A 16910-nucleotide genomic window follows, 5' to 3' on the forward strand; every position below is an offset into this window, starting at 1 on the left:
TAAAATCTAAAGAAATTAAAATTTTTATAGAAATCAAAACTAAAAATAAAGCAGATGTAAGTTTTAATGAAGTTAAAAAAAATTAAAAGAAACACTTATTTTAATAACAAGGAAAGAGAATAACAATCAAGTATATTCCATAAAGTAAAACAATTATTCACAATTTATGGTGTGAAACTCACACTGTGGTTGAAGACACTTTCATAAAAGGACGGGCGAGGTAGGAATATAGTCATAGTGCACACACATGGATATATAGTCACTCTCTTTAGGACAACTTTTAATTTTTAGGTAGTCCTAATTAAAAGAAGAGTGAATTAAATATGTGGTCTGCATATGGTTACGTACATAACATTGTATGGAATGAATTAAAATAAATTTTATGTAAGGTCCACGGCATATAGCAAAATTTAGACCATACAACAGATATAAGACGATGTGTGTTTTCTGTCACATGAGATGATTTCTAATATTTTCTTTCAAGTGATACTCTCTTTTGGATTTGTTTAATTTTTATATAAGTATTTTTTTTATTTGTTTTATGTTAATTTTTTACTTTTAGAATTTATCAAAAATCGAATTTTTTTGATATCATATCATAAAACTACTTATCTTAAAAATTTAAGCTAAAAAGTAACATGAATAATTATATCTCTAATCATTTTATTTTTCTTTTTTTTTCCCTTCTTTTGGTACGTAGCACGCGCGCAGAGTATTATTACCTCAATGTTAGGCAGGCACTAAATCAATCCAGTAAAGAGTAATCTCTTCTATTTGCAAATAGCAAGTTTGGTTCATATTATATATGCAAAGGAGTCACTTTTAATTCAAAAGCTGTTATAAACATATTCCGTATACTTCTCTTGATGAATTAAGGCATGTGAAGACGAAACTTTTATAGGGGAGCAGAAAAAAGGAAGTGCGAAAGTTCTAAAAGACTTGGAAGTTTATGCAAACTTGAAACAAAAATTTTTATACCAGTATAGAGGTGAGGCTTAATTAACTCATGTATCCCAACCAATTATAAGTAGCTAATATCCAATCTTTTGTTAGTCAGATTATTAATTAAGGATCAGCATTAACTAGCAAGTAGTAATGCGTTCAATTATTATTACCAAAATCTTGAAAAATTTGTGTAAAAGATATAATTATTTAGGTATTTTTTTTATAAAATTAAATTTAAAAAAAATAATATTATGTAATTAATAAATATTATATTATTTTTTATTGATATTTAATCAGTAATAATTTACTCTTATATTTATCGATATTTTACACATAAAAAATATATAATTTATATTTATATTTATTAGAGTTTTATATATATAAATTAATATATAATTTATACCTATATTTTTTAAAATTTATACATATAAATTAATAAAATTTATCTATAATTTAGTGTTTAAAAATAAGTAGTTGTAAGGAGTAAAGAGAGGTTGCATGCGATAGGATATGTAAAAGTTAAGCACATTGAATTCAGATTCTTTGTGATAGATGATACATTGTTTTTTATAAATTGGTTATATATACGTACGAGCAGTTGAGATAACTACTGATGATATCTTGCTGTCGGATGATTCATTTAGGTGATGAGGTGATAAATAAGAGCAAAGTGAAGGAAACATATATAAGATCTCCAAGTTGGTCATGTGGCACAAAAGGATTGGATTCAAATCAACACGTATTGAGATATATTTTCATAGCCACCATGCATAAATCAGCTGCCTAAAATGTTCCAAACAGTGAAAAGACAAAACACATGCAAAAGAAAAACAAAATTCACTTTTAAATTTTAGTATAATTATATATTTTATTTTTATATTAGGAGTGAGACTCAAACCCAAAACTTTGAAGTAAAGATACGAAGGCTATATTATTTGAAGTATAGTTCATTGGTATAATTATATTTTTATTTATTAATATATATTGTATACGTCTTAATGAAATATTATAAATAATATTTTTAAAAAGTATTAGAGATATAATTATTTATATTTTTTTATCAGTTTTAAGTTTAAAAAAAAAAGTAATTTTGTAACATAATATTAAAATTTTATGATTGAAAAGATTTAGAGATCGATGCTTATTAGATCTCAAAAGAAAAAAGAATTTAGCTTAAGAAAAATTAAAAAAAAAAAACTATGCTAAAAATTTAAACAAATTTTAAAAAGTTCTTATTTAAAAAAAATATATTAAATATATATATATATAGGAGATATATTTAGTGAGAATGGATTGTTTATATGAGAATGTGATAATGCAATTATTATCGTTGGATTAAATTTAATGGCCAAGATTAAATCTGTTTTAATGTGTGGCAACGATGATAGTAACGAGTATAAGGAGGAGCAATAACAGTAACAAGACTAATAGTGAAAGAAATAACGCATTACAAAGAAATATTAAAACATTAGGAATTTAATTTTTAGCCTCCAAATATAAGATCAAGGAAAAAAAGATAAAAATGTGAGAGAAATTTTACTTTTGGTCAAAGAAAGAAAGAGAAAAAGAAGGAGTAGTAATTTTAATTTTAATTTAGCTTTTAAAGCAAATTTAATCCTGGCCATTAAATTTAATTTATTTCAACCATAATAATTACATTCTCACATTCTTATATAAACAACTCATTCTCATTAGATATATTTCTTATATATATGAGGAATGTTAGGGGTTAGCAGTTTTTGTAATTTGTAGTCATTATTAATATTTTTAATGGTGTGAAATTATATTTAATGGTGTGAGATTATTCACTTTTCATTTGCTAATTAAGTGCAAACCGGATTTTAATAAATATGATGATGCGTAGATTTTCTCTTTTATTTATTTATTTATTTATTTATCGATTTAAAGTTTCCACAAGAATAGTTTTACGAGGGAAGAATAAAAGGAAGCATGCATGTAAGAGGAGCAAGGATATGATTGAATTAAAGCATGAGGTAAGCTAGGTCCACAAGAAAGGTGATGCATGACACATGGTATGGCAGCCATGGATGAATAATCAAATCAAAACATAAGCAAAAAGAAATGAAAATAAATGATACATATCTTAGGAGGGCATGCATTATGAGGCAATGATTGGGCAGGGCTCAAGAAAGCAGCACCGAAAAAGAAAGAAATGGAATCATATCAGAGATAGAGAGGCCTAATTGGCACCCCCCATGTCCATGTAATAATAATAATGAACGAGCAACGATCATTTCATTGACGTAGTGATAAAAATAAAACAGGATAAAGCAACTAATAACATTACAAGACACAGGAGGCTTTGCTAGTATATAGACAAATTAAAGGTACTACCCAACAACACAAGTGGTTTATTGCATCACACCTTATCTATATCTATTTTTTTGCACATTCATCTGCTTAATTCTTCTATATAGGAAGGAGCAAAGGAACCACCCAATAACCATAATATGATATATGCATTGTGCATGGCAATATTATTATCTTTTTTTTTTTTAATTTCAATACAATCATATTCCAACTTTATATAGCTACCTTGCCTCACTAATTTGCGTAAAGCCCTTGAATGCTTATCTTCAAACGCATACGTAGTACTCATCCCTTTCTCTCTCCGTGGCCCATTATTTCATTTCACGTTTAGTTAGTGCATTTTATCGTATCCCCTTCTATTTTATTTCATTTATTTATTTATTTATTTATTTATTTTTAATTTCTCCGCCTAACGTTCCCCTTTAATCGAGTTTATCCCCCCACTTCAAAAACGAGAATTTTTTGAGCCATTTGAAGCAAATCCTTCTTGATTTGAATCTCAAGATCAGAACGTGACACTTGATTAAAAAGCATGTACACGAATTAACAACACATACACAAATGCTTCAAGCTTTTCCCCCCTAAGGAGAATTGATGGAAATGACGTAAAAAAAGAAAAAGAAAAAAAAGGGAATGCAAATCCTCACTTTGTCTTCTTTTTTTATGTACCATTTACTTTGGGACGTTCACTGTGTCTAGTGTCTACATTGTAAGGCTATACCACGAAAATTGAACTGGTGGGGTAATATAATCCTCTAGTTTGATGTCACTTGTCAATTGGTACAAAATATCATATTCTCCTTGATTAGACCTAGATTTTTTTTTAATGAAAATTGCAAATAATGATAATAAAAATGAAGGATGACAAATATTTGTATTTTTTTAGTAGATATTTCTCTATGAAATAAAGATCAATTATATTTATGAAAAAAAAAAACAATTAAAATTTTTAATACATACGACATGACGCACTAATATATTAAAAAGAATAAATATATTCTACTTTGATTTTCTCATTAAAAAGAATGAAAGATCACTTTTACCTTTCAGGATCCCTTTCCTTCTGTGCGTTTTGAGTTTGACTTTGTCCTTGATCGCTAGCGGTTCATGTTTTGAGCAACTGTTTGATATAAATAGTATCATTATTGACATCATTTAGTTTCTGATGAATGTTAATTAAGTAATAGTCAACTTACATAGATTTGGCGTATTAAATAACTGATAATATAATAATGCTAAAAAAACAAAAAAAATAACTCAAACTTGTTTTATTTAATATTTATTAATTATTACTAAAATTAATAGATATTAAATAAGACAAATTTTTATTATTTTTTATTAATAATTTTATTATTAAATATTCCATTGATAATATATACTCTGCCTATATATGTTCATGGTATTGCAGAGACTATACAATTTTATTAATATTTAAAACATATTATTAAAATTAAAATAATATTTTTTATTAACAATAATTTTTAATTAACAAAAATAAAAATAAAAAATCTCATCAAAATATAAAAAATATAACTTTAATTGTAACAATACTTTTTTAATATTGTTAAAACTATTTAGCTATTATAACTACCTTAACCATACTATAGACTTTGGTAACTATACTATATATAGACTTCGTGTATATATATATTTGGCTGATGATTTTTAGCACTCCCCCTTTATTATATATACTCTCTTTAATCATTGGAATGGATTGAGAGTAGATTAGATTAATTAATCCTATGTAATTTTGTCTACATGTTAACAATGAATTGAATGTCATGATCAAGAAAAAATTTAAAAGGTAAACAGTATATTATTGATTTTTATTATATTATTGTTGTTAGTAAGGTTTGATGGCTTTATCTGCCTCCTTGTGCATGACATACGAAAAGCAAACTAAAGAGATCCCCCTTTCCGTCCCCTTCTCCGACGCTTTATTTAATTTGATTATTACACACATTTAATTCAATTAATAATTGATCAAATAAGTTGAAAATTATTAGCAATCCTATATATTACTAAGATGATCGAATTATATTGAAGACTTTAAATAAAATGTAATGAGCAGTGCAGCAAAAATTACTGAACAATTAATTTTCATTACGGGAAACATTGATAAGGTATACAAGGAAAGTGAATTTTATGAGTTTGACTGAGGGATACACTGAGAGAGAGAGAGAGAGAGAGAGAGTGATATTTCCAAATTAAAGATGACAGGCTAATTAATAAGCTTGCTATATGTAATTGAGAATATGGAAATATTTTAGAGCTACCTTTATGTACGTACGTTAAAATTTAAACCACACGATGCTTTAATTACATTAATAAAAAGAGAGAGACACTTAAAATATATAGGATGGAGTAATTAAAGTGATCCCTTAGACTTTGGCAAGAGCATGATTGGTGTCGATCTTGAGAACATCGATGGTATGGCCATTAAGCTCTTGCGCTTTCACTGGCTCTTGCAGTGCCACCGGTGTCGCATTTCTGTACATCAAATACAGCACCATCTGAATGATCCCGAACAGAAATCCCAGCGTGTTCGGAAGCTACATCATCAATTCATCCAATAAGTAGTAGTTGATTATATTAGATGAGATGAGAATTATATATATATATATATATATATATATATATTACTTACAGCAATGTAGTAGTCTTTGAGGAAAAGGCCATAGAAGAACCACATAACGGCGTTGATGGTTAAGAAGAAGGACAAGGTGAATGGCATGTACTCCACACTCCTCGTCTTGATCACTTTCCTCTACAATCATCATGAGTAATTAGAAACTTGCTATATATGTTGTTGGTTGTTACTACTTATTATTAGTTATTACATACCATGATGAAGAGAGGCGCAGCGAAAACACTAATGTTGAAGACGAGGCAAATCCATCCAATGATAGCAAGACGCTTCGCTCCCTTAGATAAATACAGAGTTGCCAACAACATAGCTCCAAACCCAAACACATTCAGCAACATAAGAAGCTTGATCGTCGAAAACTGTATAACAATAATTTTAGTTAGAGAATAATCATAAATCAAAGAAAATAAAGAAAGCTAGCTAGAATGAAAAAACACACGTACCCTAGCCTTCTTTGGGGCATAAAACAGGAAGATAGCAAGGTAAGCAGTTTCTACAACAATTCCAAAGGTGTTAATGGTGATAAGAAGAAGAGCAGCATCTTTCTTAACCAATGCATAATAAATCCAAAGCATTGCACTAAAGAGTGCAACCACATATGGAAGTGACTGAAATCCTTCGCTCGTTTTCTTCTTATATATTTGGTAGAAGGTCGGTCTGCGTGCACATACACAAGTTAATTAATAATAATTCTTGCTTGTAAATCAAAAGAAAGAAAGAAGGAAGTAAGGATTATCATTGCTTACATTGGAGCAAGGAACACCGCAAAGGAGATCACGTTGCCTATATTAAAAACACAAATTAGGGCACGCATGCATGAAATGGAGAAATTAATTAAGAAGCTAAAAAAGAGTGATACCTATGAGGCCAAACACAAAAGCCCAAGATTCACGGGTCATGGCCATCTCTTAATGAATTAGCTTGGAATTAGAATGTATTTTCTTCTCTCTCAGTCTCAGACTCACCCTCAGTTCAAAGCTATTAATTCTCTTTGTGTATGTTATTAAACCCACGAATCTAAACGAAGAGTTTACGACCTATTTATAGTTGGCGAAAAGTGATGATAATAGTATCAACTTGCAAGAAGAGCGCCAAAATGCGAAGCACCAATATTACTTTTGATTATAATTAATTAGATCACTACTACTCCTACTGCTTTTTAAACTTTTAACACTATCCAAACACCTTTCTCAATTCTTACCCTATTGCCTTCTCCAACGCCTCATTTTGGGTTCAACACATTACACACCCTTTCTGATGTGTCACCCACCAAGTGGCTTAGAGCCTTACAACTCATCATTAATTAATTAACTCATCATTCATAGCTAAGTCAAAAATAATAATAATGTTACCGCGGTAACCCCAATAATAATGTGGTCCACCTTTCTGAACTATGGTTAGTGACAGGCAATTCAATTTGCGCTACTCTTTTGTAGTTTTATTTATGTGCCCATATTACTGATTGGGCAGCCAGCCACAGAAATAAAGCTTCATTTCCGCACAAAGTTCCATCCTTCTAAGCTTTCCTTTCTTTCTTCCACCTAATTTCTTTTGCTTCATCAGTCACCACATATATTATATCTTCGCATCATCTTCATTCCTTTTAAAATGTAATTATTCACTTTGATTTCCAACTCTATTTCTTTTTTATTTTTATTTATTTTCGCCACTTTTATTACCGACCAAGTGAATACATAATTGAGGATTTCAATTTCTCGTAAACAATAATTAAGGAAGGATATGAAATATGTTTGTTAGATTATTGAAAAGATAACACAAATTAATTTTTAAGTTAGGTTAATCATACATTATATTATATACACTATAATTGGCTTGGTCCCGATCCGGGTGCCACCTTCTTTATGCATATTCGAATTTTAGTTTCCTTCTTTCAGATGTTTTTCTCACGAAAGGGCTTTTTGATTTTAACGACTATATATATAAATTATAATGGGCAAAAACCAAGGGCGAAAAGAAGGAAAAAATTGAAGATATAATAATGCACCCCCACAAGTTTATAAAACTTTAATTTTGTCACCAAAATTTTCGTTGAATAATAAAACAATGAAGAAAATTATTTTTAGTATGGTTAGACATAATTATTTATGTTTGTAATTATATTATACTTTTAGGATAAATAATTTCATAATACACAAAAAAAATTTGGTTTAGTAGTGATTTTTTAAGATTTTTACGACAATTTTAAATGTCCCTAAATAGATTTATGATGCTTGATGGATAACCCTCTTTTAAAACGCTAACAAAAAATTTTGTGGTGATTTTGAATAATCGCTGCTGAATAGATAATTCATTTGCAGTGATTTTAAACTGCAAAAATCGGTGCTATTTTTTTTATTAATTTTAAATAATTAAATTAAAAAATTATGATAATGATCACAAATTAGCAAAACAATTAAATTACCCCAAATTTAACAAAAAAAAAATACTAATTTATAATCAGACCCAGAACCAGAAATAAGACTAATAGGGAGCGAAGCAAATTAAACAAAGAACAAACCAAAAAATAAGAGTGGGTTAGTTGGTGTTACGCATCTTTGCAATTAAAAGTGTTTGGTTTAGTGGTTACCTACAAATCTGCCGCTAAAAAATGGAATTTCGATGAACACTTAGAAACCACCAATTCAACCACCATCATCTTTTCATCTAGCGGCGGTTGTGATAACCTCCGCAAAATGGCAGCCGCAATCTGTCGACTATGGCGTAGTGATAATATTGTAGCAATGGTTTTATGAAAAAAAAAAAATCAAATAATTTATGTAATAAAGCACCTCTTTACTAGGCAATTTTTTATAGATTGATTATTGAATCTCATTTTGTGCAGGTTTCATCTATTTAGTTTCAAATCAAATATACTTGGCTAAAAAAAATAACATATGACGGTGACTATATGTTAATGTTAATTTTTATTTATCGAGAAATCTTATAAATTCTTCTAATAAATTTACAAATCAGTAGTTGAAGTGTATTGAAACATACATTATCAAGTTAATTTAATAAAAATATTGAATATAATCGGATAAAATAACTTATTGACTAAGGATTGTGGAAAATAAGAATCCATAAAAATAGCTGAAGTCCATTAAACTTTTAATTTCCCCTTGAAAAAGGAAAAAGAAAAACATGATTCCCCTGAATAATAAAACCAAATTAAGTTGAAGCAAGGTATAATTAAACAGAGCCAAATTTGTTATTGTTGTGAACTGTAATGCACTGCTGGAGGGAAAGTCTATACATATTATATATATGGGGGGGCATTTCCCACTTGCCTCCGTTCATCCATTTTTTCTTTGCATGATTCCGGAACAGATACTCTTTTCATTCGTGAAATTCAGAATCCCACTACCTAGTAACTCTAGCTACTGTTACCATAGGGTAACTTTTTGAGGTGTAATCGCATTTGGAGGCCGGGATCTTAACTCTTTGGGCATTAAAGAGGCCAATGGACGGTGGATATACAACCTCAACTTGCTACTGCTGATGATGATGAAAATAATGATAATGATGGAGAATATGCTAAACGCCTTTGCTATCATTGTTGACCTAGCTAGGTATCAGCCGCAATATAATGCACACTATTACTACTTACTAATTGTTAAATTGTTTAGATATATAATTATTTATGTGTCTTCTGCTATGAATTCAAGTTTTTTTTTGAGAGAAATTAGAAATAACTATGACTTGATATTACAATTTCTATGAATTAAAGATCTAGAATTTGATCGTGATAGATTTTAAAAGAAAAATTTTAGTATAAAATATGTATCTCTTTCTATCAATTTAAATTTTTAGAAAAAATAATTTTATCAGCCTAATTAATGTATTTCATTTGATGAGTGCCACTTCTCACTGCTACGTGTGAAATTGGAGTTTGTCTCATTTAGCTTCATGTTGTGTTAATTCGCATATACATATTCTTATTTCCATAACGAAGGAAAAAGTTTATATTATATTGTTGTCAAATAGCTCCAACCCCTTATCCGTATCACCATTTTTATATTCTCCTTAGCTTCATTATAAGTCCAATGCATATATAAAGTTAGCAATACTAAGTTGTTTAGCTAGAACCATTAATAGAAAACCGAAGAGTCTAGATAATAAAACAAGAAAGCGAAAATAAAATGTATATAAGTGGAAGCTTGGTGTCCTCCAAGTTGTGTTGGACAAACATATATATGGTTGCCCAACACAAGATAAGAACAAAGGCTACCGCGTACGACGTGGATGCAAATTTGGTATAAGTTTTCAATAATTCAAACAGAATTTAACATAGTAACTCTCAGATTCCGCACCAATTTGGAAACGATATATATTGTGAATACAATTGGCAATGGTGGTGGCAAGAGGAAAGCATTGCTGACGTGGGTTATGATTGGATTAGACCCCAAAAGAATTTATATTATAATATTTAAAAAAAAAAATAAAGTAAGGTGGCAATGAATTTTATTTTTATTTTTGCCCTGTATATCTTGAATGGAACGACCTCATGGGGGGAGGGGGGTTTCATTTTCAGACATTATTTTTTTTAATGACGCAAAAGCTAAAAAATTGCGTCACCTTAATTTTTAGTTGAGCCAATAATGAAGAGACGATATGATATTATATAAGAGTGCATGTATATAATAGTTTTAAAATAGGAAAAAGGATACACTTTTATGGTTTTTGTATTGCCATGGCAAAGTGTATAGGAGAACCCATATTCCCACTATTTTGGATATGAACCACGTGAAAAAGCGGAGTCGGTGGCGCCTACATGATGAGAGAATTGAATGAATTGAATCACTTCTGAGAGGTAGGACACATTTTTATTACAAAAATTATCAAAGCAAAAAAGGGGTTGAAGACAAGATCACGTTTAACTTTAATTTTATCATCACTGATGATGTAAGAAAATGTCGAAATGTTACTTAGACATTTATGGATATTTATTATTGCACTGCAAAAGTGTTCGTTATCTAAATATACGTATGTTTGATCCTTTTTTTAAAAAAAAAATCCAAAGAAGAAGATCAAAAACGAATTTAATAAAAGAATTAAGATTCACTTCATTTTAAAGCTTAAGCCGCATCACCAATCACATATGATATGCAATTTGTTTATCAACTAGAAAACTTTTATTAAAATAAATTATCATATGATAACAAAAAGTTCAGTGACTAACAATTTTTAAAGTAATGTTAGGAAGACAAAAAAAAATCGTCAGAAGTTGTCTTATTTAGCATTTATTAATTATTACAATAATTAATAAATATTAAATAAGACGAGTTAACCAAACATTTCTGCAATTCTTATCTATATTTTGCGAACACTTCGGACCAACATTACAAACTACTGTATTCGTTATACTATTGGAATTTTCATCTCTACGCAGCTTCTTGCCAAATCTTCTAATAGAGTAGATATAGTTAAGATCAAGAAGGTGATAAAGAAAATGGATAAGTAACTGCATGTGTTGTTAGGTTACGTAGTTGCCAAGCTAACAGAGTTTGTTGCATGCATTCCTGTGTTACGTGACTTCACTGATCTGTATATACTATTGTATCCACACACAATAATCAAAGATGAGTGTTAGGGCTAACAAGTTTTATAATTTGTAGTCATCATTAATATTTTTAATGGTATAAGATTATATTTAATGGTATAAAATTATTCACTTTTTTTTGCTGGTTAAGTACTGACAAGATTTTTCTCTAGTTCTTGTATGGTATCATAGAGTTTCAGCTTAAAAATTTATGGTGTCGACAATGCCTAAGCCGAGCAGCATGGATCCTACCCGCAACTATCAAAAAGTTCTTAGTCACTGAACCAAGTTTATCAATTTGCAATATTAACACTTTTATTTTTACAAAATTCATTTCTTATTTAATAAATATAAATACAACTTTAACAACCCTACTTGGCCACAATCTATTCAGATTACAAACCCTATTTCACAGGTCTCACTCCCTCAGCGGCTCAGCACCTCAAGAACCCTAATCCTCTTCTCTCAAATTTAAATCTCTCTGCACTCTAACCGCGTCTACCCCCACTTCCATCGCTGGCGCTACTCACGTTACCTGCGTCTGCCTCGACTCGCGACACTGGCAGTGTTGAAATCTTCTCTCACTCTCGTTGCCAGCTCTGCTGCACCATACTCGCATCGCCAGCGTACTTGCGTGCTTCGTTCTCTGTTCAACTTGCCCGCGTCGCATCGCCGGCTGTATTGCATCCTACCTTGTGCTTTGTTCCTCTGTTCAGCTCCTGCTTCTCGTGTTGAAACTCTGAAAGTATGTTTATCAGCCTTCAAAACTAAAATTCAGTTATTATTTAATTTTATTTTAATTAGATATTTAATTATGTAATTTGATTTTTATTTGTTCATGGTTATTATATGATTTTAAATTACCTTGTGATTGAAAATTTTTATTTGGACTAGTTAGAAGTTTGAACAGATGATGGCTTTTTTTTTAAATTTATACGAAGATAAATGAAGTGAATGAATCACGGATGGCGTATGAAAATACTCAATAAACAGAGATAAATGAACAGATCAGTGTTAAATTCTGTTAAGTTCATATGCAGATTTTAATTTGATTTTAATTAAATATTTGATTATGTAATTTGATTTTTATTTGTGTTCATAGTTGTATGATTTTAAATGACCTTGTGATTGAGAATTTTTATTTAGACTGGTTGGAAGTTGGAACAGATGCTGAGATTTTTTTTTAAGTTTATATGAGATGAATGAAGTAAATGAATCAGGGATGGCGCATGAAAATGCTCAATAAACAGAGATAAATAAACAGATCAGTGTTAACTTGTCTACTTGTGATTTCAATAATTCTTTCAAATTCTGAAGTTGGTGTGAGATCAGAGTGCGAACGTTAAGTACGTTGTTTTAACCCTAACCTGTTTTATAACCTTTTTTCGCCTTGCTTTACCATCACATGTTTGAAACATATCATCTTGTACATCAAACCTATCTTGTAACTTCTGTTTCGCATCACACTTATACCCTTTATACCTTTATGCCACATGAAAATCCTGGTATTTGAAACTGTATGTATATATATACTGAGAACTTTTTACTTTTTCTTTAAATGTATTCAAGAGTGAAGTAATATGAAATCTCTTTTATTTTGTATCAATTTTCGAGGACAAAAATTTTTATAAGATTGGTAGGATGTAAGACCCAGAATTTTTAAAAAAAAATATATTATTATGAGTTAATTTCAATTTACTTATTCATTAAAGATTTTATATTTAGGAATTATTTTATTAAAAGTAATTAAATTAAGTTTTGATAATTGAATATCTTAAAATTATTGAATAATCAAAAAAAGTTTGTTAAAACAAGAGAGAGATTCAAGGAGCGGAGTGCGAGCGAGATTGAAAGCACGATCGAGATCGAGATCAAGAGCGCGAGTGAAATTGAGAGTGAGAGTGCGAAGGAGAGCAAGATTTGGAGTGAGATCATGCCGATAGCTTTGGCGCATTGATTCTCTGTGCTAGCAGGTTCTCCGATCTTTCTTTTGTCCCAACCATTAGGTTAGGTCTCCAATTTTGATTGATGTTCATTTATTTTAATGTCAATAGGAATAGCTAACACTTTTTACCTTTTTTTAAAAAAAAATTACATGTATTTACTAACATTTCATTATAAATGTTACTTTATATATAATTTTATAATAATTACTAACAATTTTGCAAATATTAAGAGATAAATATTACTAAATGTTTAAAATGTAGTAGTGGTAGTTCATCAAGTGTTGCTTTTGAAAACTATATACCAACCCTTACTCAAAGTTGTTTTATATAGAAGAAAAGACAACGTTTTTCGAGGATCGCTATGAAAAGGAATTCCTTTGATGCAAAAAAGTGTTGCTTTAGACCAAAGGCAACGGTCATATAGCCAACCCCCAAAATATATTGTGTTTTGTTTGAAAGTGTTGCCTTTGATCAAAGGCATTGCTTTTTCTTATTATAGGCAATATTTTTGAAGAGTTGCCTCAACCTGAATTTGTTGTAGTAGTTCATGTTCTTTTTCTCTTGAAGATCGTGTTTCAGCCATCACTGATACGATGGGCTCACTAAGGAATATGCTATGTTTATTCACTATAAAAAATGTTAAGTACCGTCGGATTTAGCGTCGTACACTAGCGTCGGCTTTACCGACGGTATATAGACGATTTTCAAGTAGAATTCGTTAGGTCAAATCATTACCGGTGGATTTTTTATTCCAACAGTAAATTTGCCAGTAATAGTTGAGAAAAAAACGGGAAAAATAGATGTGAAATGTAGTGTGGGGTTTACTGACGAAAAAATCCACCAGTAAACTCATTTTAGTGGAATGCTGCATTTTGGTGACCGACATATGTTACCGTCGGATTTATCCGCTGGTAAATTCGATGGTAACAAGTCCTAAAATTGAAAGCTCGAACTCTCTCCCCTTTCATTTCGAAATCTCCTCTCTCTCTCTCTCTCTCTCTCTCTCTCTCTCTATCCTCTCTTATCCCCCTCTCTTTAACCCTCTCCTCTTCCCGCGCCGCCAACCCCTCCTGTCGCCACCTCCTCTCCCCCTCACCGAAACTAGCCCGTTCCTTTCTCCTCTTCCCTCTGTCAGCTGCGACTCCCTCTCTCTCTCTCTCTCTCTCTCTCTCTCTCTCTCTCTCTCTATTCGTGTGCCGCTGTCACCATCCTGTACCGCCGTCATCACCGTCTTCTTCCTCTGTTTGCTCCCTAGGTTTCATGGTCACTCTTTTTCTTTGTTTAAGTTAATTTAGGATTTAGTTATATGTTAATTTAGGGTTTAGGATTTGATTATTATATGCTAATTTAAGATTTAGAGTTAAGTTAATAATTAATTTAGGATTTAGTTATATGTTAATTTAGGATTTATGATTTGATCATTATATGCTAATTTAGGATTTAGGGTTAAGTTAATTGTTAATTTAGGATTTAAGATTTGATTATTATATACTAATTTAAGATTTAGGATTAAGTTAATTGTTAATTTAGGATTTAGGTATATGTTAATCTAGGATTTAGGATTTGATTATTATATGCTAATTTGATTGTTGTATACTCTCTGGGATATATATGTTGTGAATTTAATGGAGTTTTGTTGAGTGATGGTGTGGATTAAGGTTGGTTGGATTTGTGAAAACCGTAAAGGTGGATATATGTCTAACTTTAGGAGAGGTTATGTCAAATTTTTTTTAGATAATGTAAATGTTGAAGGATTTGTGTAATATATAGGCTAATTAATGCTAATAATATATTCTCTTTGCAGACATGATGACAGGTAGCAGAGACAGATTGAGTGGGTCTTGTGGTCGTGGTAGAGGGAGGGTTTCCATTGAATTCCTAGGGACCGCTCAGTCATCGCCTTCTACCCCGACTACCCGGTCGACCCTTGTGACGTCACAGGTGGGTCCACCGGACTAACTGTTCATCAGGGTCCCGAACCCGAACTACGTGCTTTCTTCTGCTATGCCCCCTACAGATCCAATGACAGATCCCGCAGTGGGTTATTCGTCTAATACGTCCCAGCAGGATGCTCTTCCACTACCGCCCGTCATACGGATTCGAATTTGGCCTGATGGCATGCATGCATGAGTTATTAATATTTTAATATCTTTTATACCAATAAGGTTTAATTTATGTGTATGTTAATCTTAATATTTTTTTATAGGTTTGCACTAAACAACAATGCATGTACATAGGAGATCTATGAGGTGATTAAGTCTATGTACGATCACCCATGACCGAACTATACGAAGATCCCTGCTGAGACTAGAGAATGATGGTTTCAAAAGTGGGCGGTAAGAACCCAATGTTGTTGAATTAACTATATTTGAACTGTATTTTATTTCGACAAACTAATGTTGTTGAATCATTTTGTGCAGTTGAAATTCATATGGGATACGGAACATAATCTCATGATTAGAAAGATCTACGACCAACCGGCAGCTACACGACTTTAAAAGATGATGAACAACGTTCGTCAAAGGCGCGACCACTTATCAAGAAGGAACTGGAGGCCCGTTTTAGAAATGATAAGGGGTTCAAGTGTCGCCGTCTGACAAACATCGCTAGCAGGGCTTCCTCGAGGTCGTGAAGTATTCGGGTGAGTCGATGACCTTCATGAAGACGAAGAGCAAGCTGGTAAGTAGTTTGCTAATGTTTGTTAATTATTAATTGAATTAGTTGTTGCTTGATTTATTTAATTTGTTGATTTCAATATGTGTAGTCTAATTCGTTGGATCGTGAGACAATACTGGCGAAGACTTTCAAATATACATATACTTTAAAGGCCAACAAGGAGAGATCTGCTAATGAGTGGTCTGCGGCTCATTATATGAGTTTCAAGTTAATTCTAGGTTTGAAATTTATTCGTTTTAAAGTCAATTAACTGTTATCCTAATCACAACATATGTTACACAGGAGGACTACACACAGAGATTAGAGGCCGCAACCCAGCAATCTCAGCTGCCTAGTGAAAACGACGACCTCGACTCCGATACCTCAGTGGTAGATCCTGATAGGATTTGGCGCGAGACTGCCTCTGAGCCCCACAATAATTGAGTCTCTTTGGCTTGGGGTCGTTCTTTGCCAGCGACCTCCACACCTCCGTGTTAACAGCTTAATATGTGTCTATCTCTGCCACTAGCCCTACCGATTGATGAGCGGATATTTTATACGCTTTTTGGGGTTAATTTCATATAGATTTTAGTATGTTTTAGTTGGTTTTCAGTTTATTTTCATTAGTTTCTAGGCAAAATCCACATTTCTGGACTTTACTATGAGTTTGTGTATTTTTCTGTAATTTCAGGTATTTTCTGGCTGAAATTGAGGGAGCTGAGCAAAAATCTGATTCAGGCTGAAAAAGGACTGCTGATGTTGTTGGATTCTGACCTCCCTACACTCAAAATGGATTTTCTGGAGCTACAAGACTCCAAATGGCGTGCTTTCAATTGTGTTGGAAAGT

At 31.3% G+C, this 16910-nt stretch overlaps 1 protein-coding gene across 1 annotated transcript; it reads right to left on the bottom strand.

Moving 5' to 3' along the window:
- Nucleotides 1-5358: 5358 nt before the first annotated feature.
- Nucleotides 5359-6943, bottom strand: LOC148572238 (bidirectional sugar transporter SWEET14-like). The gene is made up of 6 exons (XM_088509408.1): nucleotides 6783-6943; nucleotides 6670-6706; nucleotides 6367-6580; nucleotides 6121-6282; nucleotides 5924-6043; nucleotides 5359-5828 (listed from the first exon to the last, which is right to left on the bottom strand). The coding sequence occupies exons 1-6, from the start codon at nucleotides 6826-6828 to the stop codon at nucleotides 5658-5660; spliced, it is 750 nt and encodes a 249-aa protein (XP_088365534.1). The 5' UTR covers nucleotides 6829-6943; the 3' UTR covers nucleotides 5359-5657.
- Nucleotides 6944-16910: the final 9967 nt, after the last annotated feature.

The sequence above is a fragment of the Arachis ipaensis genome, chromosome B3 (assembly GCF_059453495.1).
Source record: "Arachis ipaensis isolate K30076 ecotype BB chromosome B3, ASM5945349v1, whole genome shotgun sequence".
Classification (NCBI taxonomy): domain Eukaryota; kingdom Viridiplantae; phylum Streptophyta; class Magnoliopsida; order Fabales; family Fabaceae; genus Arachis; species Arachis ipaensis.